This window comes from Filicampus tigris, chromosome 10 (assembly GCF_054856515.1).
Source record: "Filicampus tigris isolate MCC_2025a chromosome 10, RoL_Ftig_1.0, whole genome shotgun sequence".
Lineage (NCBI taxonomy): Eukaryota > Metazoa > Chordata > Actinopteri > Syngnathiformes > Syngnathidae > Filicampus > Filicampus tigris.
In genome coordinates, this window is record NC_141226.1 from 8,160,270 (window position 1) to 8,186,098 (window position 25,829).

The 25,829-nt window shown below is 40.5% G+C and overlaps 1 protein-coding gene across 1 annotated transcript; it reads right to left on the reverse strand.

The window, feature by feature from the left end:
* Nucleotides 1–25,207, reverse strand: LOC147140637 (unconventional myosin-VIIa-like). Its single transcript, XM_086042949.1, has 50 exons — nucleotides 24,830–25,207; nucleotides 24,598–24,627; nucleotides 24,379–24,480; nucleotides 24,111–24,263; nucleotides 23,800–23,868; nucleotides 23,597–23,712; nucleotides 23,381–23,508; nucleotides 23,083–23,225; nucleotides 21,527–21,640; nucleotides 21,112–21,265; nucleotides 20,871–20,947; nucleotides 20,640–20,759; nucleotides 19,330–19,472; nucleotides 19,030–19,240; nucleotides 18,789–18,924; nucleotides 18,074–18,240; nucleotides 17,838–17,978; nucleotides 17,522–17,680; nucleotides 14,952–15,044; nucleotides 14,620–14,714; nucleotides 14,252–14,336; nucleotides 14,051–14,152; nucleotides 13,461–13,577; nucleotides 13,157–13,387; nucleotides 12,620–12,838; nucleotides 12,379–12,534; nucleotides 12,069–12,131; nucleotides 11,870–11,994; nucleotides 11,566–11,692; nucleotides 10,364–10,483; nucleotides 10,092–10,265; nucleotides 9,733–9,960; nucleotides 8,250–8,417; nucleotides 7,906–8,023; nucleotides 7,264–7,390; nucleotides 7,016–7,167; nucleotides 6,759–6,940; nucleotides 6,475–6,584; nucleotides 4,751–4,866; nucleotides 3,855–4,008; nucleotides 3,616–3,771; nucleotides 2,246–2,351; nucleotides 1,960–2,073; nucleotides 1,766–1,853; nucleotides 1,588–1,685; nucleotides 1,323–1,508; nucleotides 1,072–1,188; nucleotides 886–969; nucleotides 297–416; nucleotides 1–234 (listed from the first exon to the last, which is right to left on the reverse strand). The coding sequence occupies exons 2-50, from the start codon at nucleotides 24,607–24,609 to the stop codon at nucleotides 142–144; spliced, it is 6,369 nt and encodes a 2,122-aa protein (XP_085899075.1). The 5' UTR covers nucleotides 24,610–24,627; nucleotides 24,830–25,207; the 3' UTR covers nucleotides 1–141.
* Nucleotides 25,208–25,829: the final 622 nt, after the last annotated feature.

The following is a 25,829-nucleotide window of genomic DNA, read 5'->3' on the forward strand; positions in this document are numbered from 1 at the left end:
GTGCAGTAACAGGAACAATTTTATTTTCAAAATGACAGTGTGAATTGGAATTATGATGACAAAGACAAAAGGAAACCTTAAAAATTCTTGCCTTGTTGTGAAGTCTGGCTACTTAGTTGTGCTTATGTTAATCACAACAGCTCAAGTAAACATGTGGTTCTTGGACCGAAAGGCCTGTCTTTGCCTTTCATACATTCTGACATAAGATCTTAGAAGGTCCTCCATTGTGTGACCCTGAAACATGGCATAACAGTTATCAGCAATTGCCAGGAGTGGTTGAGATGCAGTATGCTCACCTGTGAGGTTTCACAGACAAAGACGTTCCCTCGGACCAAGGTGCCGATGGTCATCTGGAAGTAGCTGCCAACGCTGTGGCACTCTGTGATGCGACTGAATGGGTGCATGACCAGCAACTCCTGCAAGGTTCATATTATAACCAAATATATTAATAGGTCATTTTTCTTCAACAATTATTAAAAATCTAAAGTGTCACAATGCCTATAAAACAAATATTTAGCAAATAATAAAATAAAGGTGGTAAAAGACACCCTTTTACTAACCAACAGGCACACAACAAGCAACTGTAGATTACGCAATATTTACATTTACAATTTACGTCTTCAACCGTGAAGCATTACGGGATGAGGTCATCTACGCTCTATCGTCTGGGGAGTGATGTCAGGTACAGACTCCTCCAAAAGTATTTGAACGACAAGGTCAATTTGTTTTTGTTGCATACTGAAGACATTTGGATTTCAGATCAAAATATGAATATGAGACAAGCGCTCAGAATCCCAACTTTTATTTCATGGTTAAAACAAAAAACAATTGTGCGCCAGGCCCTGTTGTCGAACATCAGTTACCGCTAGTAGTTAGTGTGCATACCTTTGACTTTGGGTCCATTAAGCTTACACCTTGCTTGCTGATAGCAATCAAAACTGTATTTGGGTAGCTCGACTCACATGTTTGCTGCAAAAAAAATGGTGAATGTCATCATGAATAGTCTACACCAGTGCAATTTGCATATACCTGTAATTGCCTGCGGATCTGTCTTTCATCCTTATAACTTACTTTTACTTCAAAGAAGGTACAGCCAAAGGTTGGCCAGCTTGATATGGCTTGCAGGAAGGCAATTTTGCATTCCTCCACTGTGATGCCACTCTGCTTGTTGTAGGATGACATGATGTGCTGCAAGACGAACCAAAATTACACGCAACTCATTTTCATGGGATGTAAAACTGCATGAAACTGTCAGGTTGAGAGTATGCACTGTTCGCTTGGAAGCACTCTTTCTCGACTACTCCCTTTCCATCCTCAGTTACCTTCTTCCATTCCTCAGGGGGCGCACTTTTGATCTGGTCAGCAGGGACCAAGTCTCTCAGCATTTTGGGGATCATGACAAACTGTGACCTGTCAGAATCCACTTTGGCTCTGAAAAGCAGCCCGCCAAGCTTGATCATGTCCTCTTTGCTGCAGTTGTGATACCCCAGGAGATATTTTGGCAACTCCTTTACGGCAGCATTTAAGAGCATGTAAGTTACATGTTGAAAAATGATTCATTACAACCTGGAGTGTGAGTTTTGATACCTGTGGGAAATGGAAGGTGAGGTCCGCAACCAAGTCTTTACCTGGCATCACATTGAACCAGAGCTTCCTCTTAAAAATCAGAGCGTAGGCTAAATTGACTGGTAAGGAAAATGCCAATTAGAAACATAGGGGAAGCTGAAAAACAGTGTTAAACAAGCGTGTCTGTATGATATCTTACCTTCTCTAACTTTTTTTCCTTTCTTTGAAATATCGGATGCCTCCCGTAGACTGTCAAAGAAATATGTCTGCTCAGTCAAGCTCAGCATCTGTAGTTAAAAGAAAATGACTGAACACTTTCGAAAGTGCTTCTCACACCTTTGTCCTTGTATACCAGTTAAGACCAAACTTAAATGGAAAACAAGAAACACACACCTTATTTGGTGTTTTCAAATAGAGGCCATATCCATCTGGTGAGCTCAGTTTAAGCTGAGAAGCAATACTGTAGCAAAGATCTTGGATTGTAGTCGTAGATGTCACCTCGAATATCTGTCAAAGCACGAGGGGGAAGAGAGCATCTCTCAGTGTAAAAGTGTCTTAAGGACAAAGGAATGAAGAAAACCAGTTTTCTTCTTTGAATTTCCCAGATTATCTCTGAACAAATACAGTATATGTTCTATGGGTAATCTCTAAATTAGTACAGTATAGTTTTGCAACTTACATCATTTGTGTCATTTGGGAAGTGAATTTTATGGAAAATGTGGGTGCTGTTCTGCTGGATGGCATCTACTTCAACCAGAGGGGGAGGATGTTTCCTGGGCTCCTTACTGAGCATATAAAACATCTAAATGTTAAAAAGATATTGCCAACTTCATTCTGGCAGTCAGTACAGAATTATGCAATAGCAAGAGGAGAACCTTTTAAATTATTGTTGTAAGGTAATGTACCGGTAAACAACCTACCAGTAATGTGATCCAAAACAAGAGATGAATTAAACATTCACACTCCGCTCCAAAAGCACTGGAGCAGAGAGGCCGATACCTTTTTTTTTTGTTTTAGATTACATTAAACAATGACAACTGTATGAGACAGGACATCGTCTGTTCACATCTATTTCCAGTCATTTACATGTGAATCAAATACATAACTTACATCTATGACTTGTAATGTTTCGAAGCGCTGCATTATTGGGCTCATGATCCAGATCCTAACTTTCTTGAAGCTACAACGTTTCCACTACTTTTTGTGAAGACAAATCTTCATCTCATTAGTTCATGAAATTTTCTACCAGAATTTGGGGTTCATCTCTGTACTTGGTAGCAAATTCCAGCCTGGTCTTCCGAATCTTCTTGCTTACGAGTGGCATCGTCCGATGTATACTTTTGTTCTTAAAGTTGTCTGCAAACCACTGGAGGTTGATGTCACCAAACGTTGCTTTCGGGCTGTCTTTTCAGTAATCAAAACATCGCTGTTCCTAAAGCTGATGTTTTCTTCCCATTTGTCTGTTACTTAGTACACTTGTGATTTGTGTCTTATCAGGACATTCGTTTGATTTTCAATCTTTTCTGAGCTTGAACTTCACAGGTGCTTCTTTCACCCATAGGCACCTCTCTGGTTTTCATTTTGGTTACCACTCTAACTACTCTAAAGCAAACACCAAATCTGAAAAAGAATGTAGACATTCATTGCTCGAATAATCAATGTAATCAGATAGCCCTAAACGTTTCAATAATTTTGCTCATGTGAAACATGCATGAATTCGAACCAAAAATTGTAATGGTGCAAATATCCGTAAATAAAAGTTAAAATATTGATCTCTTGCCTCATCTTTGTTTCAGTCTACAGAAAAAATACAGGAATTGGCCTCACTGTTCCAAATAATTTTGGAGGGGAGAGCAGTAGAGCACATGTGTAAATTGTATTTAAATCATTTGTACTCACATGTGAAATACTGGGTATTGTATATTTTTACCATATAGTTTTATTCAAAATTTTTATGATGCTCTTCTAATGGAGCTCAAAGGGGTTTGCCGATTGTGATTTTGTATACGTCCCTACGTAAGCAGGTTATCTTTTCAACTACAGCCTGACCTGCGCATCTGCTGGAGCCTCTGGAGACATCCTGCAGCCAGGGGTTCTCTGGGTCGTGACTCTAGGAAACGCTGGGTGTGTCTCATCAAATACTGACTGGGCGGGAACAAGCCTGAACACAACCACATCAGCTGCCACCCGCGCTCCATGCTCAACCTGCAGAGAGCAAATATTTTGGCGGCATTTATGAATTCAGTGACATTGTTGCAATACAAACCAACATACACGGGCATAACTACCTGTTGTTGTTACTGGTCATCTGTCTCATGATCTGGCAGTAGATCTCATCCTGCAGAAGCTCGTGTTGCGTAGCGGCGCCAAAGATCTGGTCAGTCAACTCTAACGGACTGCGAACCTGTTTGATGGGATAGTCACCCATGTACTTCAAAATAGGTAGCAACCAACGTCAAGGACTCACTCATACTGTAGTCGGAATCACACAGAGTCCTTTCATAAGCTCCACAAAGGAGGATTCTTTCTGTTGAAATAAATGGTGCGTGTGAATCCTTTTAAAGGGGAAATCAACCCAAACATAATTTTTTCAAGAATGTGTTCCCAGCAGCACTAGTTGAAACACAGCATTCCGATTAATATTGCGTTTGTGGAATATGAATAAAGCAGCAAAATCCACCCCGTTTTCAGCCATCTCAGCGGGCGGACATTTTGTCACTTCTGTCGATTGAAAATGACATAACTGCTCAGGGCTCAGGTAACGACCAATCACGGCTCAGCTTCAGAAAACAGGTCAGCCGTGATTGGTCGTTAACCTGAGCAGTTGTGATGTCATTTTCAGTCAACAGAAGTGACAAAATAGCTGCCCCCAGAGATGGCTAAAAATGGGCGGATTAATTTTGATTCCACAAACTCAATAAGAACCATTGATAGTGGTGCACATACTGTAGCTGACTTCCAGATGGCATATAATCAATTTCCACTTCCACTTCCACACAATCTCCAGTTCACAAAATAAACAATAGAAAATGGATGATCATTTTCAATGTGAGTGGTTTTAGACACTCATTAAAAACACCACACTACTTAATAATACCACAATGTAAAACAACACAATCTGCATTGTCAAACTCTAATGCTGTTTTCAAATAGATGTTGCAACAGCAGCTGGTTATGAGGATATCAGTGAAGGCATTGCAGGCGATGTAGTTCAGCTCAGAGTTGCGGACCAGATTCTTCATGAGGGGCTGCTTCAGCGGTTCTCTTGAACACACCCACAGCCTTTCCTTACCTAGAGGTCTGTGACAGTGTGAGGGGTTAGACAGACAGACAGACATATTTTGGGTACCTGTAGACATCAATATGGTCGAGTAAAGTTCAATCTTTATCATAGCTTTTACAGGCCAATTCATTGGAAACACTGCACTAAATATATATTTTTAGTTCCTTGGCTATTCAAAAAGTAGCAATGTCTGGATTTTTTAAATCAAAACATTTGCTCTATAACTGCCAATTTTAGTTAGTCACCACTGATTCTGAGAACTGCGTCACATTTCTTGTTGCAATTCCAGAAGTTGACCAACTTCTTTTGATCCAGAAGTTGACCAACTTCTGGAATTGGTATTCAAGCACAGGGCCTTCTTGAAAAAGCGTATGTGAAGCCAAGCTGTCTGCCAGCCTTTGTTTTGAAAAACTTGTACATGTGCTGCAGAGGTTATAATTGATCAAAGAACAGAGAACAGAGAAATGTTGCAACATTAAAAAGTATTATTCTTTTTAGTTTAGGGTGTGCAGACACTTTCTGAAACTACCCCAAATATTGAATTCAAGCCACAACGCACTGTAAATACATTCAAACATGATGGCTGAGTATCATGATATGGGGTTGTTTCTGATCCCTTGTGGGCCTACTTATCGCATAGCAGGGATGGTGGATCATTTGGAATACCTGAAAAGGTCATTTTTGCCTTAGAGGAGGCAAGAAACATGTGACAAGTTGTTTCTGAGGCAATACCAAGAAATACAAACAGGCAGTGTATTGTACCAGGTGCTAAAAGTTGGTCAACACAGATGCGAAGCGGGTCTCAGAAACAGTGGTTATACAACAGAATATTTGTTCAATGATTAACAGGAAAGCTACATATTTAACACTGACATTGAAAAGAAGATTGCAGACACAGATTGTGCAGCGGCGAAAGAATAACATCCCGCGGCACAAGAAGGCACATTCAGTTACCGCCATACTTTGGTTTTCACTTCATTATATTTGTGGCTGAGAAGTGTTTTTCATTCAAATACTTAAAGTGTCAACCCAAACATATTTTTTTTCAAGAATATGTTCCCAGCAGGCCCACTAGTTGAAACGCAGCATTCTGATTAATTTTGCGTTTGTGGAATATAAGTTAAGCAGCAAAATGCACTCATTTTTAGCCATCTCTGGTGGCGGCCATTTTGTCTTCTGTCGACTGAAAATGACATCACAACTGCTCACAACGACCAATCACGGCTGACCTGTTGTCTGAATCTGAGCCGTGATTGGTCGTTGTGAGCAGTTGTTATGTCATTTTCAGTTGACAGAAGACAAAATGGCCGCCCCCAGAGATGGCTAAAATCGAGTGTATTAACACTTATTCCACAAACGCAATATTTATCAGAATGCCCTGTTTCAACTAGTGGGCTCGCATAGAACATATTCTTGGAACAAAAAAAACTTTTGCGTTGACTTCCACTTTAAGTTATGACTGGCAAACAAATTCAGGTTAGCGAAACCAGCTGTAGTAGACCGAGAAATCGCCTGAACGTACAGTAAAAGAATTTTGAGTTTTACGTGCTTAAACACACTTATTTGGAATGGAATATTGTATTGTGCTGTGTCTGATTAATTATATAGAAAAAAAGACATATCACCTAAAATTGTCAAGCGCAAACTCTCTTAAAGAGACAGGAGCAACTGTTTCTTCTCTTTGGGGCCCACTTTGTGTAACGGATGATTTCCTCTGGCTTGGACTGAGCAGCTCCTGATAAGGTCATTGAAACAAAAATGAGGCTTCGTTTGTTGTAGACAACCTTCTAAACCACTTTCGATGCATCAATATTATCAATATATACAATTTGGTCAAAAAGATACCATACAGCATAAATGCTCAATGTCATCCTTTTGGCCAAATAAAATATTATTCAATATACAATACCAGCATGTCATCAGTAGGTCTGCTGAGAGTTGGCAGAAACCCCAATGCATCCTTATAGACGGCACCACTGATATTTGTTTTCTGATTTGTAGCTTTGACCACGTTCTTGTCAGAGGAATATTCATGATCATTTTCTATCAACAAAAGGTCTCCTTGTTTACAGATCAAGAATCTGGGATCATCTGTTGGCGGGGTGCAGCATAAACATAAGAAGTTCTTCATGTTTGTATCTCACAAAAAATGCTATAAACTCCTACCTGATTTGTTAGAATCCTGCTGGGCAAGTGCGAACACCGAGCGGGCTCGTAGTCCACTCAAGCTTTGCTCTACAAGTGCAGCCATGTCATCAGCTTCGCCACACATAAGCACAAATTCACCTCTAACTGTGGCTACGCTCACCGACTGGTCACTTAAAAGGGCACCATTAGAACAAGTCAGAGCAGCGTAAGTATGATTCACCCAAAATGATATCGCGATCAGCATCGGTTGAAAACATGAACCATACCTCAACTTTCTGACTTCTTTTACTTCCAGGTAAGGCAGCTCAAGGAGTTTCTTGTCCCTTCCATCCATGAAGAAGATGCCACTCCAGTTTACAGCCACAACAAACCTGCTTTTGGGCAAAGTAGGTCCTGTGGACATACCGTGGCGCCTTGACTTACCAGTTTAATTTGTTACGTGACCACACTTGCAACTCACAATACTAGCATCTCAAATCATCTTTCCCCATTGAAATGAATGGATATGCCTTTAATCCGCCCCCAATTGTAGCCCTGCTGTGCATGCCTTGGCCACCAGGGGGCAGTACAATAGACATACTGTACACGAAGAGTTTTTGAACTGGCTCAGTAAGGTGCAGTAATATTAGTCTTCTTTGGAGAGGATAAAATACATACCTCTAAGTATTGTAACATTGTCAGTCTACAGGCATTGCTGCATTGTTTTTGTTCAAATACCCATTGCTATATCCCGGTACCTATGGCGATTTGCATTGCGTGTTAGCATTAAACTAGCTTATTTTCCTAAGGCAAAGTTATGTGGTTGTTTTAAATACACAATTTGCAATTCTCTTTGATGTTTAGCTTGACAGTAACATTTCAACTGGGAACGGCAATAAGTGTGTACAATACGCTGCATGTTGACTAACCTGACATCATTGTAACTTCATAAAACTTGGAGAAATGGATTGGCCAATCCACTCGAGCACAGTCAACAAGTTCTCCTTTCACACTCTCCTTGCTCATGGTCCCCTTTGTGTAAGCACCCTGTGAATTTAGGACACACATTTTTCAACTTACCAGTAGGTCTTGTGCAACCCAATTTTTAATTGTGCACTTATGATCCAAAAAAACAACCCGGAATACATTTTACGTATTTATGTTGGTATGTACTGCATGCACACACATTCTGTACATTGGGTGTGAGTGAGCCCAACATTTGGAAGTGCTTGGCATGAAAGCAGGGACAGTCAGTACATTTTGTCTATTTTACCTGCAAGTATGCTGAGCTGATGAGTTGGATCCATTTTGCCATGGATTTGTTCTCGATCAGAGGTATAGCAATGCAGTCCTCAACCACCCTCTGCACATTCTCTTTGCTGTATGTCGAGCCAAACTGGACGTAATAGTGCTTTGTTGCCAGCTGGATATATTCATCCTCCTGAGGGACGCAATGCCATTTTAGTGACAACTGTACATACAGGCCTTTTTGGTTTGGGGGTCAGAATATGGACCAAACACAGGAAACAAAAGAAAAATTAACTTGTATTTTTGTAGATGTTCTTCCTCGGAGGCGCTGCTATGGAGATTTCTAAATTGACCAATTGGGCAGGGAACCAATTCACTGATGTCATCTTAATGCAGCACTTCATTTGATTAACTTTCACATTATTTTTAACTAACACTCATACCTGTCAACCTCAGCCAATTGCACCCCTTATTAATGATTACAATTAATACACCTTACAAACACGACGCGTCACCTATTTACTCACAGCAAGACAGACTATGTAGAATAAGAACAAAGATAATTTGTATAAACACGTTTATTTTATTTACCAAATAACGTTGTCATCTGCTACCAGTGACCGAGACGATCCGGATTAGACCTGAATTTGGCAAGACGAGATCGGTCTAACAAAAAAAAAAAAACGAGTTCACTTTTTTTTTTTTCCCCCGTACAAAAATTGTTATACTGCGTACACAATTTGAAATGATCAAAAAACGTATAAAATACGGGGAAAACGTATAAGTTGACAGGTATGAACACTGTATAGTATCATAATGTGTGTTCAATGTTGCCCACTCGGCATCCATTGCAGCCTGATCATCCTGGAAGGGGGATTCCCCCATCTGTGGTTCTTTCTCAAGGTTTCTCATCTTTCCCCAGATGTGTTTTCTGAGTTTTTCCTTGCCCTCCTGGGGTTTAAGATCAGGGGATGTCGTTAATATGCTGTCATCTATGGGCATGTGAAGGCCTTTGAAACGTTCCTGTGATTAAGGGCTATAGAAATAAATTTGACTTGTTTGTCAGTCTAAGCTTGTTTGTTTACTGTGTGATAAGATGTTTACTGTGGTTGTAGTTTGCACTTGTATTAAACTGCACTGTATTAATCGGAGTAGTGTTCCTTTCCATTTTGATTAACTCATTTGACCACATAACCCTCTCCAAGCAGGTGTTGCAGATTTGCAACAACTAATTGCTAATCCCCTAATTAATACACATTCATATTATATGAGCCTTTTTTTACTCAGAAGTAGTACTAAACTCAAACTTAATTTGAGCCTGAGCGGGTTAAGAGCTGTATGATGAAGATGGCAGGCATTGCATTTAGTTACCGTAGTGCTCTAAAGGAAGAATTTCATTTCTCATACTGAATTGCAAACGATTGTTCAAGTGAACCTACTAAGGGCCTGTGAATGTCCTTTGTATTATCGTACAAAACTGTTTGATAACTTACTGGTTAGAGTCTCACCTTCTCACTAGTGTACTCTCCCGACTTGATGCCCTGAATGACCTGCTTGTAGATGAGATCCGTGCTGATGGCGTCTTCAGAGCAGTTGTGCCAGGGCGTGAACAACTCTTTGCGGACTGTGAACTGCACGGGGGTGTCCTTCTCCTGCTTGCCCTGTCGCCTCATCTCCTGCTCACACTGAGACACAGCATCCAACACATGCTTCCCACAGCTGCCCAGAGACCACATCTGGAGTCAAAAGGTCAAAATGATTAGTGTGCGTGCAAGTGTGCTTGTCCCTCTTAAGGTTGATGTGAGATTTACCAAAGCTGGCCTTCAGTAAAATCCCTCTCCTATTTACCAGAGGAAGTAAAGCTCACTTTATCAAAGAGACGAATGTAGAGGGAGAATCCATATGTGTCTCGCAGATTAATCTTGTCAGCCACAGCTTGACAGACCTCTGCAGAGGTGGAGGCCGAGTCCAGCTGCAAGATGACATTACTGCCATCTGTCAGAGTCACAGTCTTTTCTATAGGCTCCAAAGCTTTGACAGCCTGTCAACAGGGAAAAGGATATACTCATAAAGTGACTCACAGATTCAAATTTATTTGCACCTCCACAATTACACAGCTCAGTGCAAGGCAGTATGTACCTGTAATTCTATCCAACAGGGCAGCTCTTTTCTTTCTCCATTTGCTTGAATGCGATGCAGGCGCTTACTACAATATTGTGCATAAGTGTTTGGCCCCCTGCGGATAAATGTCTCCAAATACTGTACAAAAGAGAGAAATAACACGCAAATTAAAAAAAAATAATAATAATAATAAAAAAGCTTAAACTTGCCTGAATCAGAAATGCACTCAAGTTGAGCAAGCAGTTGTAATGAATGTGGATAATTAGACTTTAATTGGACTTACTTCTGCATTATTTAATAACTTTTATGGAAAGTCAGAGTCTTATTCTCTTTAGCCTTCAATTTTATAGGGACACACTCTCGTGCATCAAATATCCTTTGTTATTATTCTACACATTTTAACCATCAGTCACGGAGTCTATTGTTTCAAACCAAATGCTAACCGATTCTGAAATTAGAAATGATGTGCAGAACTGTAGTAATGCCAAAAGATCATAAAACTTAAACATCCCATTACAGTGCTCTGATGCCATCTGTTTTCTGCTTTATGCCTTGGCAACGTTTGTACATTAGGATGGATTTATAGTGCATAATTCAAGTGACACAATTCGAGTCGCGCAATTCAGATATGCGTCATGAAATTTGGGGGGAAAAAAATAACATAATGGAGTCAGGTATCTTCACACCGGATTCAGGACTCTTCCACAACTGGATAAAAGTCTGATACATACAGTACTGGATACCTCTGGCAATGCAAGTGCAGCATAGGTTCACAGATTAAAATATACCCTGTCAAGGCAAGTTCGACATCACTGAAATACATAGATTGGGCAAAACAGAATGTAATCTTGAATATTTGTATTATGCATGTATTGTTGTTTATTTTCACTTTGTGACCGCTCAGTGTTGACACTTGCGGAGTTCAACTTTTTGTTGTGGAGTTACATTTTGGCATCTGCAGATGCGGCTTGTTTCATGTGTTCCGTCAGTGTTAACACAGCCATATCGGACATGAGTCACTTGAAATGTACACACATATAGACTGTAAAAAAAAAAAAAAAAAAAAGATACTGTATATGCATTAAATTGGAACTGGGCCCTTAGACATGTAGTGTAAATCCAGCCTTAGTCGTCAGTTTATTCAATATGGCCTTTTTCCACGGCATCTCTCAGAGTTCATACACGATGCAATTTCAAGAACTAAATTGGCACAAGCTGACCTTGATGAAGAGGTCTGTCGGGGGGAAGATCCCCAGACAGATGGAGAGTAGGGCCCATCCTTGCATTCTGCTCGCTCTGTCTTTATTGTTCATCAGCTGCTTACAGATCTGACAGTAAATCTCATCTCTGTGAGAAACACAATGAAACCAAATGCTTAAGTGAGGACTCATATGTATGCAATAGGCATGAATAAAAATAAAGGAATTCAGGAGTCTTTTGCCTGTCTGATTTGGGAGGCCAAATTGATCTAGTCCACATCTTGTCCTGTTGATACGCCATTCTGAAGATATGCCATTTTCTCACCTTATGCCTCGTTTGGAGAGCGCATATCCAACAATAATGTGCAGTTTTTCCAGAGGGGAAAGTGGCCTGTCCAATGTAGGCCCCTCTCCAATCAAAACGTCTTCATCCTCTGTGAAGCTCTCGGGCTGGTTTGTGAGATGATGGAAATGATTAAATCATCAACAAAACACAACGAAGATATGGGAGCATGCAGACTAACCTCCTCAAGTATCGCAGATGGTTTCCTGTTTCCAAGCTTTTTCTTGTTCTTCCTTAGTATTTTCTAAGAGGTAAATGTCAATACTAAAATGTATTAATTCAGAAAAGAGGGAACATATGTCTTTTTTGTTTCTGTAGATATTTAGCGTCCAGGGATTTAAAATGTTTCAGAGGATTTGACATTTAGTCTGGAGAATAATTAATTATGCTCACTATTAAATCGACCAATTTTCAAATAAACACTCCGCAACTGTGGTTAAACTCACTACAAATTAAGGAAAAAAAAACAAAGGTTTTGCATTCTTCCTTACCTGGTCGAGTCCCACCAGGTTGCTCAGCCTCCTGGCCTGCCTGTGAGGCAGATTGCGAGATATGCTTATAGAGGCCTGAGAAGTCGCATCCTGAGATCTGGGTTCGGGCAGGTCCCCCATGAATCGCAGTATAATCCACCATACGGTCAGACAGGCCTGTATGGAGATGACAGGTGGCAGATGATTGTCCAAATAGAGCAAAGAAATCCTGGAAGATGAAAGATGCAGTTTTACTACTCACCAGTGTGTCGCTCTCATCGTCGTGTTGCAGAAGAGGCTTCCTGAGTCTCTGATTTATGTGTGTGTGGCTCACATCACCCTGGAAGTGAAGGATACTAAACTTGTAGAATGAATACTCCTCGGTGAAATCTTCAAACTCATCTTCATCTTCGTCAAGTGATGGAGTCGGGGTTGTTGTGTCGGAGGGTGCGATGCTTATCTCAGACCTGGTCTCTGCCTTCTATATAGTTCAAATAAAGAGATGTTAGACTGTACAGCAAGGGTTTTCAATCCTGTTCCTCTAAGGCCGCTGTCCTGCCTGTTTCCCATCTCTCCCTGCTGCGACACACCCGATTCCAAAGATCAGACAATCAGGTCTGCAGAAGCTGGATAACGATCCTGATCGTGTGAATTAGGTGTGCAGCAGCAGGGAGGGATGCAAAATAGTCAGGACAGCGGCCCTCGAGGAACAGGATTGAAGACCCCTGATGCACAGTTTTAAACATACTTGCTTGATCAATATGCCATTTATTTGCCAACTTTAAAGTTCTTATCAAACCTCAATTTCCTCTGATTCCACTTCTTCACACGTTGTAACTGTCACAAGAGGTATGGGCAGGACATTTCTATTATCCTCCACCAAATCCATCTCAGTGACTGGCTCAATCTCCTCATTGGCTTGTTGAGCCTGGATGATGACTTCTTCTAGTCTGCGCTGAAGCTCCAGGGCAATGTCATCTTCGGTCCCGTGCTCCTCTGGTTCATGCAGTTCATGCGGGTCAGGGAGGCCCTGGTATAAATGGTAAATGGAGTATGGAAAACATAAAATGACTATTTTAACGTTTAAGAGGCTCCGCACTTACCTCAATCCTCATTCCTGCAAATAATCGTCTTGCCAGGAGTCCTCTGGTGTAAGCCTGCAGCAGTATGACTGCCTCTCTCTTACGCTTCCAACTCCTCCTTGCCTGGTAACCCCGTACCTGCACATTGGGTCAATGATTACTCATCAATTCATATCAATATTGAGTTCAAAGCAAGATATTAAGATATCTGTGTCCTGAAGGGGCCGATAATGTCCACTATTTTCCATAGATTGTATGTTTCATGATAATAAAAAAAAAAAATTACCTCTATCTGGATACACACAAAAATGCAAAGGGATCTACTTTGGCTCTTGCCAGATACACCCAAAAACCTTTAAGGAAAACGGGTTTATCTTTTGAGTTATGCTGGTAGCAAGATAAACTCCAGCCTTATGTGCTTGGTGCAGGTAAAAAAAATACTGTATATTGTCTATTCTCTATATTGGAAAAAACAAGTGTTGAAAGACCAAAAACATGAATTTCCTAGAAAATGTGTTGATTAAAATACATCATCATGTCAAGACAGAACATGATGTCTTGAAAAATGAAATTGCAACATTCTGTGTGCAAGCATGATCTTGATTACATACATGAGTCTGTAAGGTGAGTGTTGCTACTTGTTGCCTTTGATACTGGGACTGAAGCTTCCGACCACGGATCTTTGACACCAGGCGTTCAAAACCTTGCAGGATCTATTCAGAGCAAGAGTGGGAGGAAAAGTAGTTTTAGACAATTTTACTGTTGGTGCCAAAATAAAAGGTGAATGTCAGATACTATGTTCAAAATTGTACCTTTTTTCCTGTGTTGTTTTCCCTGTAAGCTCTCCAGTTTTTCTGCAGCACCACCGCCGCCTTTCGCTTCTTTAGAAAAGACTTTCTATTAAAAAAAAAAAAAAAAGGCAGACAATAACGCTAGCTGTAATATAACCTCACTGGCCGCAACTTTTAGCTGTACTAGTTTTTTATAGTTACCGATTTTTCCAACGTGAGAGGGACAAAATATTACCAACACCTCTTAATATCAAACAGTACAGTTACAGCATACAGATGAACACTCCAGTCTACATGAATAAGCATATTGTTTGTCTAGTATTGTCAGTCAAAATTGTCTCAGTTCATATTGTCATTTATATGAATTATATCTAGAATTAACATTGCACCTGTGCTTGTATCCCAGCATGAATCTCTGGATCACAAGCGCTTTCATGCTGAGTTCTTCTTCCCTCAGGCGTTCTAGGACAGCATCATGTGCATCCTGGAAAATAATAAAACAATCTCCAGTCTCTGGATTTGTCCAGGAAATCTCTGCAGTAGATTGCCAGGTAGTGAAAAATAGCTGTAGGGAGGGTTTGGATAACTGAAAAGCAAAACATGCCTCAGATGTGCTGTAGATAAATATATTTTTGGAGCGGTGCACCACCGTGTCAGAAAATGCTTTCAAATCACACCAACTAATTCATGCAAAACTTGTTAAATGAAAAGTTTTCAGAACCTTCAGGAAAATCTTGGTCCTCCCGATTTTCCACTCGTCAGGTGTTGTAAACGCCGTCTGGCAGATGGCGTCACAACAGGCAGCAGCTGTGTTCTGTGGAGAGAACATTTAATTGATGAATACTGACAAGAATCCGATGCCTCCATTCATCCAATGCAAATGCTACATGAAGCAGAAACATACGCTCACTGGCCACTCCATTAGGTGAACTTGCTTTATCTAATTAGATCCAAAACAAAAGATGTATCTGCATTTAAAAAGATAATAATGCCCAGTTTTGATTTGATTCGAATTAAGTTTAGAATTGAATTACCAATAGGGTCAGTCCATCTCAGACAATGTCAATCAAAAGTGAGGATTATTATCGTTGTTAAGACAGCATTTTTGGTAGAGTTCGTACTCTGGATCTGAGCGGGTGTGCCTAATGAAGCTGTAAGCTGTAAGCCTACAGGTTCAACAATGAACTTACAGTACACTATGAAATTTTATGCGAACAACTGAAATCTTACAATAAAACAGTAAAACTGGCAAGATCTTCCTATTTCTCAAACCTCATTACAGTCAATAAAAACAACCCCAGGGTTCTCTTCTCCACCTTTGAACTTTTAACTAGTTCTGATTTTAATAAGTCCCCACAGAGACCAACAGATGCTCTCTGTGAGGACTTTGCAGACCACTTCAGAAGTAAAATCGATGACATAAGATCCAGTCTTTTAGCCCGTCAAAACACAAGTTTTAATAAACCCGGACAATCATATTTACATGAGGAAACACTGGAAAGTTTTGCCCTGGTTGATGCAAGGACACTTGTTCGAGTTTTCTCCCAGGTAAACCCAACAACCTGCCTTTTGGATCCAATTCCCACATTTCTTTTTAAGACATTTTATGGATTTTTTGAAGAACAAATTTTAAATATAGTCAATTGCTCTCTTCAGACAGGCGTCTTCCCCGCTGCCTTTAAAACGGCGGTGGTGAAGCCCCTTCTGAAGAAGAGCGGTTCTGACCCGAGCGTTTTTAATAACTACAGACCCGTATCCAACTTACCGTTTTTAAGTAAGATTTTAGAAAAACTGGTTTTCATCCAGTTGAATCATTTTTTAAATACAAATAATATTTTGGAGAAATATCAATCTGGTTTTAGGATGAACCACAGTACGGAGACTGCTCTTTTAAGGATCTTAAATGATATTAGGTGCACTGCAGACGTGAGAAAACTCACAGTCTTGGTGCTACTGGATCTAAGCGCTGCTTTTGATACAGTAGATCACCAAATTTTATTAAATAGACTTAAAATTCTAGTGGGCATCTCTGGTACTGTTTTTGACTGGTTTTATTCCTATCTCACAGACCGATATTTCTTTGTAAGTATGGATACTTGTTCCTCTAAAACTCATGAAATTAAATGTGGGGTTCCTCAAGGTTCGATTTTAGGCCCCTTACTTTTTAATCTTTATATGCTTCCCCTCGGGGATGTCATCAGGGGACACGGCATCAGCTTTCACAGCTATGCTGATGACACGCAGCTGTATATTGCCGTGTCTCCTGATGACACAGGACCCATTGATACCCTTTTAAATTGCATTTTAGATATCAAGTCATGGATGGCAGATAATTTCCTACAGCTCAATGAGGACAAGACTGAGGTTTTAGTTATCGGTCCCGAAGGTCAGAGAGAGAAGCTTTTACCAAAACTACACATTTTTAATCCCTCACACTGTGTGAAGAACCTTGGCGTCATTTTTGACTCTGAGCTCAGTTTTATTCCTCATATTAAAAATGTAACCAAGATTGGTTTTTATCACCTTAAGAATATCGCCAGAGTCCGCCCGTTTCTCTCTCAGGCTAACACGGAAGTGCTGATGCATGCCTTTATTTCCTGTCGTTTAGATTACTGTAATGCCCTGCTCTCTGGCCTCCCGAAAAAGAGCATTTCACCACTGCAACTACTGCAGAATTCAGCCGCTCGGGTGCTGACGAGAACCAGAGGGCGGGAGCACATTACGCCAGTTTTGAAATTGCTGCATTGGCTCCCTGTGTGTTTCAGGATCGATTTTAAAGTACTTTTATTAGTTTATAAATGTGTTAATGGTCTTGGGCCATCTTATTTATCTGATTTGCTTTTATCATACCAGCCCTCGCGGATCCTGAGGTCCTCTGGCGCCGGCCTTTTATTTATTCCAAGGGTGAGGACCAAAATGCATGGCGAGGCTGCATTCAGCCATTTTGGTCCTCACCTTTGGAATAGCCTGCCAGAGGATGTCAGGTCTGCAGAGACTGTTGATATTTTTAAGAGGAAGCTCAAGACACACCTTTTTAGTTTGGCTTTCAACAACTTTTAAATAATTTATCTTTTCTTTTGATTGAAGATAATTCTATGTTTTGCTTTGAATGTTTTAAAGCACTTTGAGTTGCATTTTTATGTATGAAAAGTGCTATATAAATAAAATGTGATTGATTGATTGATTGATAATGAAGCTGTAAGCTGTAAGCCTACAGGTTCAACAATGATGCTGATCCTAGCAGTAAAATGTGTTCTGTTTAATTATCTCCAGGACCATAGCATGACTAACTGTTTTGGGGTCACAGATGGTTGTCTTCAGAAGCACTCTGTAGCGAGTCAAGAATTCCGCAAAGGTGTGGCGGACGGGATAGCCCAGTTTCCTGATGCGGATGGTATCCATCATGCCAGAGTATCTCAGCTGACGCATACAAAGTTCTCGATCAAAGTCCTTAAAGTGGCAGAACAAATAGGAATTTAGTACAGCATTTTGATCATTTTGCATCAGGAACAGCAAAACAATTTCTCGAGAGCATCGAAGCAGGAAATGACAAGAAATGAGCTAAATTGCTTTTTTTGTACAACACAGCACGGTGGCTCCTATGCACCTCGGACTGCTTGTAGTTGTTTGGTTTGAAGCAGCGGATGAAGTACGGTTGGCAGACAGAGAGAGCCTTCATGAGGGCATCCAGAGACTGCCGGAATTGACCGCTGAGGGTTGGCACTTGCTTGCGGTTGTCAGTAAGGGACTGCATGAATAATAACGTAGTGCAAATGGGACAATGAAGGGGGAAGTGTTGTAAAATATCTACTTTTGTATTACAAAACAGGGATGCTTACATACCCGCATGGAATTCCTGGGTGTGATCATGACCCTCTTGTTTTTTGGCATCTTCAATCCATTGAGTGAAAGCTCTGCCATGAAAATCTGCTGAAGCAGCTTGTTGGTGGACATGTCAACCATCTTGAACATGTCAGAGCTGACAGCGTCTTTGTTCTTCTCAAGGAACCCTTTAAAAAATAAAGACACATTTACCATACAACATTCTGGGCTCTAAGCTGTCCTTTTGTTATGTTTAAATCAGTGATTCACAATCACTGTGCCAGAGTACATTAATGTGCCTTGAGAGACCATCAGTTGTGCTGCAGAAAATGGTCGAAATTCACTGAACTGGTTGAAAAATTATACATTTTGTTTTTATTGTGAATGTTGCATCTCTCTTTATCTACCTATGCCAGTGATGTATGCTGGCAGGCACAACAATGAAAAATGCTCTTCCACTTTTGGACGGTAGCCTAGAGGGTACAACCAATGGGTGTATCCAGTCCTCCTGTTGCCATTCATACAACAGAATAATAGCTTTGTGAATGATAGCTCTGTTCAACTAAACAAGTCCAAAATTCTCACTAAGTACATTTATTGGGACATTGAAACACAATCATTATCATTTCAGCATATTGTTTTTACTTTTTATTCATCTGGTGGTGTGCCGTGCCCCCTTTTTGTAAAATGTGTGTCACTGTTTCTTTGGATTTGGATTGGAAATTGGTCTCCCTACCTTTGGAGTCATAATGAACAACGCCTGCAAAGTGGTGAATCCCAAAGTCAGTGTCATGTTCCCTCTTAGAAGGGATAAAGGTCTTATCTCCATGATGCTGCTGATTCATCTTGCTCAGCATCGTCAGATCTGAGCCCTGCCATGCACCACAATAATAACTTGGAATGAAAGCAGGCACAGATATTTAACATGGCGATAAGTATTACAGTAAAACCATCCAGCTGATGCAGTACAACACCACCTTTGGAAAATGGCTCTCTTCATCGATCAGAGCAAGCAGGTTACAGGGTTTCCCGGCCAGAAGGTCCAGAATCTTCTGATTGTCGCCAAACTTGATGTTATTCCACACAATGTCTTCTTTCAGATATTCCTTCTGCTCCAGCTTGAAGATGTGACCCACAAAGAACTGCTGCAGCTTCTCATTTGCAAAGTTTATGCACAACTGTTCAAAACTGGAGAAAAGGTGACATTTGTTCAATTCTGGGGGGGAATTTTATGAAATATTATTGTGCGTGCGAAGTAGTGGTGAGAGTCGTACGACCTGTTGTTCTGGAAGTTCTCAAAACCAAATATGTCCAGCAGGCCAATTGACAGATAGGATGATTTAGGGTAGTCAGCGATTCTTTTGTGGATGACACCATTTATTTTCCCAACAATCCATATAAAGAGTTTATTGTAGATTGCCTGAGAGACGATACACACGCACATCACCGTTCAATTAGGACTCAGCCAACAGTAATCTGCAATGAGCCCAAACCCGTCTATCATCGTCTGTAACAGCAAATTGTTGTTCTTAACTCATTCACTGCCAGACATTTTCAGACCCTCTTTTAACCTAACGTTTGAAAACAACTGAAAAACAATATGAATAAATTCCTGGGATTGAATGGCTGGATTGTGAAAATACAAATGAATACGTCAATGGCAGCGAATTAGTTAAATCCAAAAATATTATGAAACCCGGTCACACCTACAGATGCTAAAAAAGGAATTTGCTCATCCAGAAGAACATTTACTGTCTGAGGATAATGACGTCGGATGAGAGCATGTGGCTCATAATTTCTGTCGTTGACTTTCACCAATGTGTATGATTGTGTTGATGAGGTCAGAGCTCTCAAATTTTTCCATACTCAAGCCCTACTTTTGTTTAACCCATTAAGGCCTAAAGCGCCTGGCTCACCATCTCCCGAAAACCTATGGGCAACTATAGAATCACCCTCTTAAACCTCAGGTTCTCACAGAAATTCAACACCAACAAAATAATTAATCTCAGCCGATGTAGTAGGTAGAAACATAATTCCCAAAGAATTTGAGAGCTTTGACATGTGGCTTTCCCACAGGCCCGAGTTTATTATTATTATTTACTGTTTCAATCGAAGATGTAAAAATAAAGTGTCAGTACAAGAGAAGCACTATTTTTACTTTTTTAAAAATCGAGTGGTAATCATCCTCTATTCTGTTACAAAGTGTTGTCTACGACTGGTTCCACTTGTTCAAAGTCCACCAGCGCGTCATCCCTATCACTGCCGTTACTTATTTCAGAGCTCCTGCAATCACCTGCGTGTCCACCATTGTGCTTGAAAAAATTCAGCGACATCCTTCGAAGGGCCACAACACCGCACGTGAATATTATGATGCATTTAATTAGATAAGGGACTGAGAATTGGATTAAAAGAAGAAAATGATGTAAATGCTCTCCCGGCTTCAAGGGTAGAAAGACGCAACAGCAAAGTTCTTTGGCAAGATGATGCCCCAAGATGACCAAAGTGAAAATTACAATGCATCATTTATATAGAAAAGTCTAAATTCAAAGAGAAAACAAAAATGTGATTCAGTGTTAGTGGCTCAGACCTTGACAAAGGCGTCCCTACATGCAGAGGCCTGGTCACAGTCAAGAGGTTTGGTCACCATCTCTCTGTTGGTCATGAAGGAACGATGGGTCAAACTGTTAGCCAGCACTGAATTGTTGACCTGTAGCAAACATGCAAAAGAAAACAGGCAATTAAAAAAAGATATATTTCTTTGCTGATGCAGCACTCACAATGTTCACCCAGCACCAGCGGGTGACAAGACAAGACAAACCTCAAGTAGAGATGCTGCAATGCTAAAATGTTCCGATTTGCTGACATCACTGGTTTCCAAATTATTTTGTGTGTTTCCTGTAGAAAATAACAGAAGACAATGAGAACGATGTTAGTTCAACTTACACCGGGTCATAGCCCGACTAGATAGCCTTCCCCTAAATGCTCATGTATGTATAAGTGACTAGTTCATGAATTTCTTTTATTCCCGTTTGATAATTATGACAATAAACGGCACTTGCCTTCGAAGTAGACGTTTCCCATGTGTAATATAGCTGCAAGAAGCTTGAGAATTTCATAACACTGCTGATCGGAGAACGTCAGAATTTTCATAGCAGAGCGAATACGTCTGAAGTCCTCAGCATCTTGCCTCCCTTCACATGTGATACAGTCTCCCTATAATAAAGAGTTAGTCAGACTTGTATGACAGTTAGCCATGTTAAAATGCAGCTTGCACAATGCCGGCACAGTTAATAAATGTCTTAGAATGGTGAATGTTCTTACTGTTATAAATTATTCCAAATATGAATCTCGATGGGAAAATGGAATTTCGTGAGCAAAGTGCCAATGAGCGTAAATAGACCAAAAATATGAATTTTTGAAGGCAAAAGTACTGTGAGTTCTAATAAAAAAGGTTGTCTGTTGACAGTATCGTACCTTGGTGAGGAATACGTAGTCCTGTGCATTTTTTAGATGCAGACTTTTCCTCTCCTCTGCTGTGATTCCTGCCAGCATGCAGTAGAAGATATGATAGTTTCGCTCCTCCTGGGCCTGAGGTGGAGAAAATGATTTGTTTTTGCCAGGCTTGATGTGCGTACAAATGTCATCAGGTTTAGTCCCTCAAAAAAGGAATTCAATTTGATTCGATATTAGACAAAGGTGGAATTTTTGGAAATGGAGCCAAAACATACACTCTCAAAAAAAAAAGTGAGTAAACCACTCACATTTTAAAAAAATATTCTATTCTATCTTTTCATGGGACATCACTGAAAAAAGGACATTTTCTGACAATATGTAAACTAGTCTCTGTAGAGTTGTGTAAATTTGTTGTCCTCTGAAAATAACTCAATACACAGCCGTTAATGTCTATACCAGGGGTCGCCAACCTTTTTGAAACTGAAAGCTATTTCTTGAGTACTGTTTAATGTGAAGGGCTACCAGTGCACTGCTGAAATAACAAATTCACACAAATTAACTTTAATATCATTACATTATTAATACTAATTAAAGATATTCATTTATGTGAAGACAATCACATTTTTTCTCACAACAATTACAAAACATATAAATAGCGTGCAACACTTTACTTCTATAAATATCTGCCAGTGTTCACTTTTCCAAATAATCACTTCATTCCAACAAAATCAATGTCAAAATATCCCATCGCTGGTGAGCTATTTTTAGAACACGCCAGCACTACTCATTAATTTATTATCTAAGTTTAAAAACAACAACAACAACAACAACAACAACATCAAGAAAAACAACAACAACAACAACAGCATGGGGACGGACCAATAGTATTGATTTTTTCAAAAAATATGAAACTGACCGTAGGAGGTTTCGGCCTGAAGCCAGTCGATACGGTTGATGGGTTTATGATTGCCCATTTAAAGCGGAAATCAACCCAAAAAATATGTTCCCAGCAGGCCCACTAGTTGAAACATGACATTCTGATTAATATTGCGTTTGTAGAATATGAGTTTAAGCAGCAAAATCCTCCCGTTTTTAGCCATCTCAGGGGGCGGCCATTTTGTAATTTCTGTCGACTGAAAATGACATCATAACTACTCAGGGCTCAGGTAACGACCAATCACGACTCAGCTACAGGAAACAGGTCAACCATGATTGGTCGATACCTGAGCCCTGAGTAGTTGTGATGTCCTTTTCAGTCGACAAAGTGACAAAATGGCCGCCCCCACAGATGGCTAAAAACGGCTGGATTAACTCTTATTCTACCAACGCAACATTTATCAGAATGCCTTTTTTTCAACAAGTGGGCTTGCATAGAACATATTCTTGATAAAAAAATGTTTGCGTTGACTTCCCCAGATGATATTATCAGTCCGTTATCAATATCTTTTGCAGCAATGTGTTTTCTCTGGTACCAGTGAGAGTGTGTTTAAGCCACTATCTCGAAGAGCCTATATCTAGACCTCCATTGGAGACCTACCCCATGGGCAGATAAGATATGGCTGTGTCAGTTGCTTTACCTGATGGCAGACGCGAGATTTCTCCAAAAGGTATTGCTCCACGCGAGCGCCCTCAATCACTCCACCCTCATTGAAGAAGATCTCCAAATATTTTCCAAAACGACTGGAGTTGTCGTTCCTGATGGTCTTAGCATTTCCAAAAGCTTGGAACATTAACATTTGACGAAAAAAAGTTTCAGCATAGGCAATTATTTAACATTTTAGTGAACTATACATAGTGATGCAATTGGAATATCTCTGCAAAATTGAATGTAAAAAGGATTCTTGTGAATGAGAACTGTCTTAAGTATTACAGTACCTTCCAGTATTGGGTTGGACTCCAAGATCTGTTTTTCAATCTGCTGTTCAGAGAGCTCACCGCTGACTGCTGCCAAGTACTGCAAGATCAGCTTGGTGCTTTCAGTCTTGCCTGCTCCAGACTCTCCACTTTGACAGAGAAACAATGCTTGAGATTCTCATTTGGCTGTTTTTTGCGATCCTGATTCAGGCTTCTCTAAAGGCAAAGTAATCCAACCTGATGATGCAGCACTGGTTCCTATGATGGCGTTTCATGTTGAAGTGGCAGGATTCAGCGATGGCAAAGATGTGTGGAGGGAGTTCCCCAAGCTTTTTACCACTGTAAAGTTTTACCTGATGGACAAGCATGACGGAGAGATTAAATATGTGGCATTAAAATTGATCAAAATCAATATGAGTACTGAGATACTGGCAGCTCACCTGGTCATTTGAATATATGGGGAAAACTTGGTATGGGTTCACTGCCACCAGAACTGAGCCTGTGTACGTCTGGGATATAAGTGTCAGATAAGACCGCAAGTATGGCAGAAATATATGCGTTTTTAACTTGTTACACCCATGCACTCAGTTAATTAGAATTTAGGGTTTTATGATGTCAGCCTGCCTGAGACTGTTGACTACAATACATTTGAATGTTTTTTTCTAGAGCAATGTCAGTGAAAGGAAATCTTGTTACATTCTCCTAATTAAGTTATTGAAGCAAACTTGTAAGTTACACTTTTGTAGCTTACATAGATGATTCCTTGTTTGTGGCGCAGCAGCAAATTTCGAAGTAGGCCAGCCTCTGTCATGTCACCCAGTTTGATCATGTCATCCACCCCCTCCACTGATGTAGGGTGCATGATCTTGAGAGAGGCTTCCTGCTCCGGGGACAGACCGTGCTCCTGGGCAAAAGGAACAGAATCGAAAGTCGGGAATTCAGTGGCACAGCAGTTCAAATGCACTTTTGAATGGCAAATGGACATCAGCAGGGTTTCAAGTTGACTGAGAATTGCTCACCTTTCCTGCATCATCCACCAGTAAACGCTGACCGCTTGGTGTTACTTTGACCTTAGCTCCAATTGGCACCCCAGTGTCTGAGTCCAGCCAAACCCACTCCCCCTGAAAGCAGCAAAATTCATTTCTCACAACATGAATTCACAACGGACTACTTTTTCCATCAATATACAAAAATTCTTGGAATAAATAACCATAAAAGTTCACGTTTTCCAGCCTCACCTTTCTCAGCATCACCAATCTGTAATGTTCCTAGCATCCAAAACATAGAACAAACATGGTAGTAATCAACCGGTTTCATTTTTAGAGCAAAGCTTGAACCCAAAACGTCAAGAAAAAATTAAGCCAACAGTTCACAGTACTTAAGAATCAATAGCAGATGAAATGATCGGCAGTTGAGCCGTTCACCGTGTTCACACTCGCAAAATAAAGTAGAACGTAACCAGAAGTGTACCTTTGAATTCTTGTATTTGTTTTCTTCATCAAATCCCTTATTTCAGCCTCCAGTTGTGTTGCTCTCTATGTTCACGCTGTCCCACTGCGGAGAGGGAGGAAACACTCGGGGCAAATAGACTTTATGGCACTTTGACTTTGTACGGACAGGCCCAGAAGGAAGTGGGGTAGAAGGTGACTGGTTACGTTACAGCTATCATATCATGCATTTTATAATAAGGAGGTGGCTTACAGCAAAGGCCACATACATTTGGTGATCTAAATACAAACATTATATCTACTGCATTACTGTATTACATTGATGTTTTTAATATTCAAATAACTACTTGAATTTATCCGATCAGCTAAAACTTTGAGATAATGACACAAAACCAGCGGCATCATCACACGCTATTTGTTTGAAAATGTAGCTTATTTAAACAACATTGTGGCATTGTGTATTTACTGGGTTCATACTGAGTGTTGTAGTGAATTTATATGCAGACTTTGGACCCTGGCAGCATATATGAGGTGTGACTGTCAAGCATCACTCAGATTGTCTGGCAATAAAGATGTAAATAGGAGATAAAACTAATCAACAGAGAGGGAATCACTGCTCTCTTCTGGGAGCATCCATGTGGTGGTTATCAGTGAGGTCATATCTGTTGGTAACCACTAGAGATTTCTTTTATTTTCTTTTAATATTGTTAGTTTCCCGGGTCACTGATGGTGTATTGGTACACACGCCTGAGTTGTGTGCGGGCAGCGTGGGATCGGTTCCCGCTCAGTGACGGTGTCTGTGTGTGTGCCCTGCGACTGGCTGGCGACCACTTCGGGGTGTAGTCTGCCTTTCGCTCATTGTCAGCTGGGATAGGCTCCAGCACCTCCCCGAGACCCTGTACAGGATAAGCGGTTTGGAAGATGACACATGACACATGTTGTCAGTTTCCAGAAGCCAGTCAGTTGAATGTGCACTTCACACTCCCAAGCGCATGTTGCTGTAACGCCAATAAAGTCTTGCT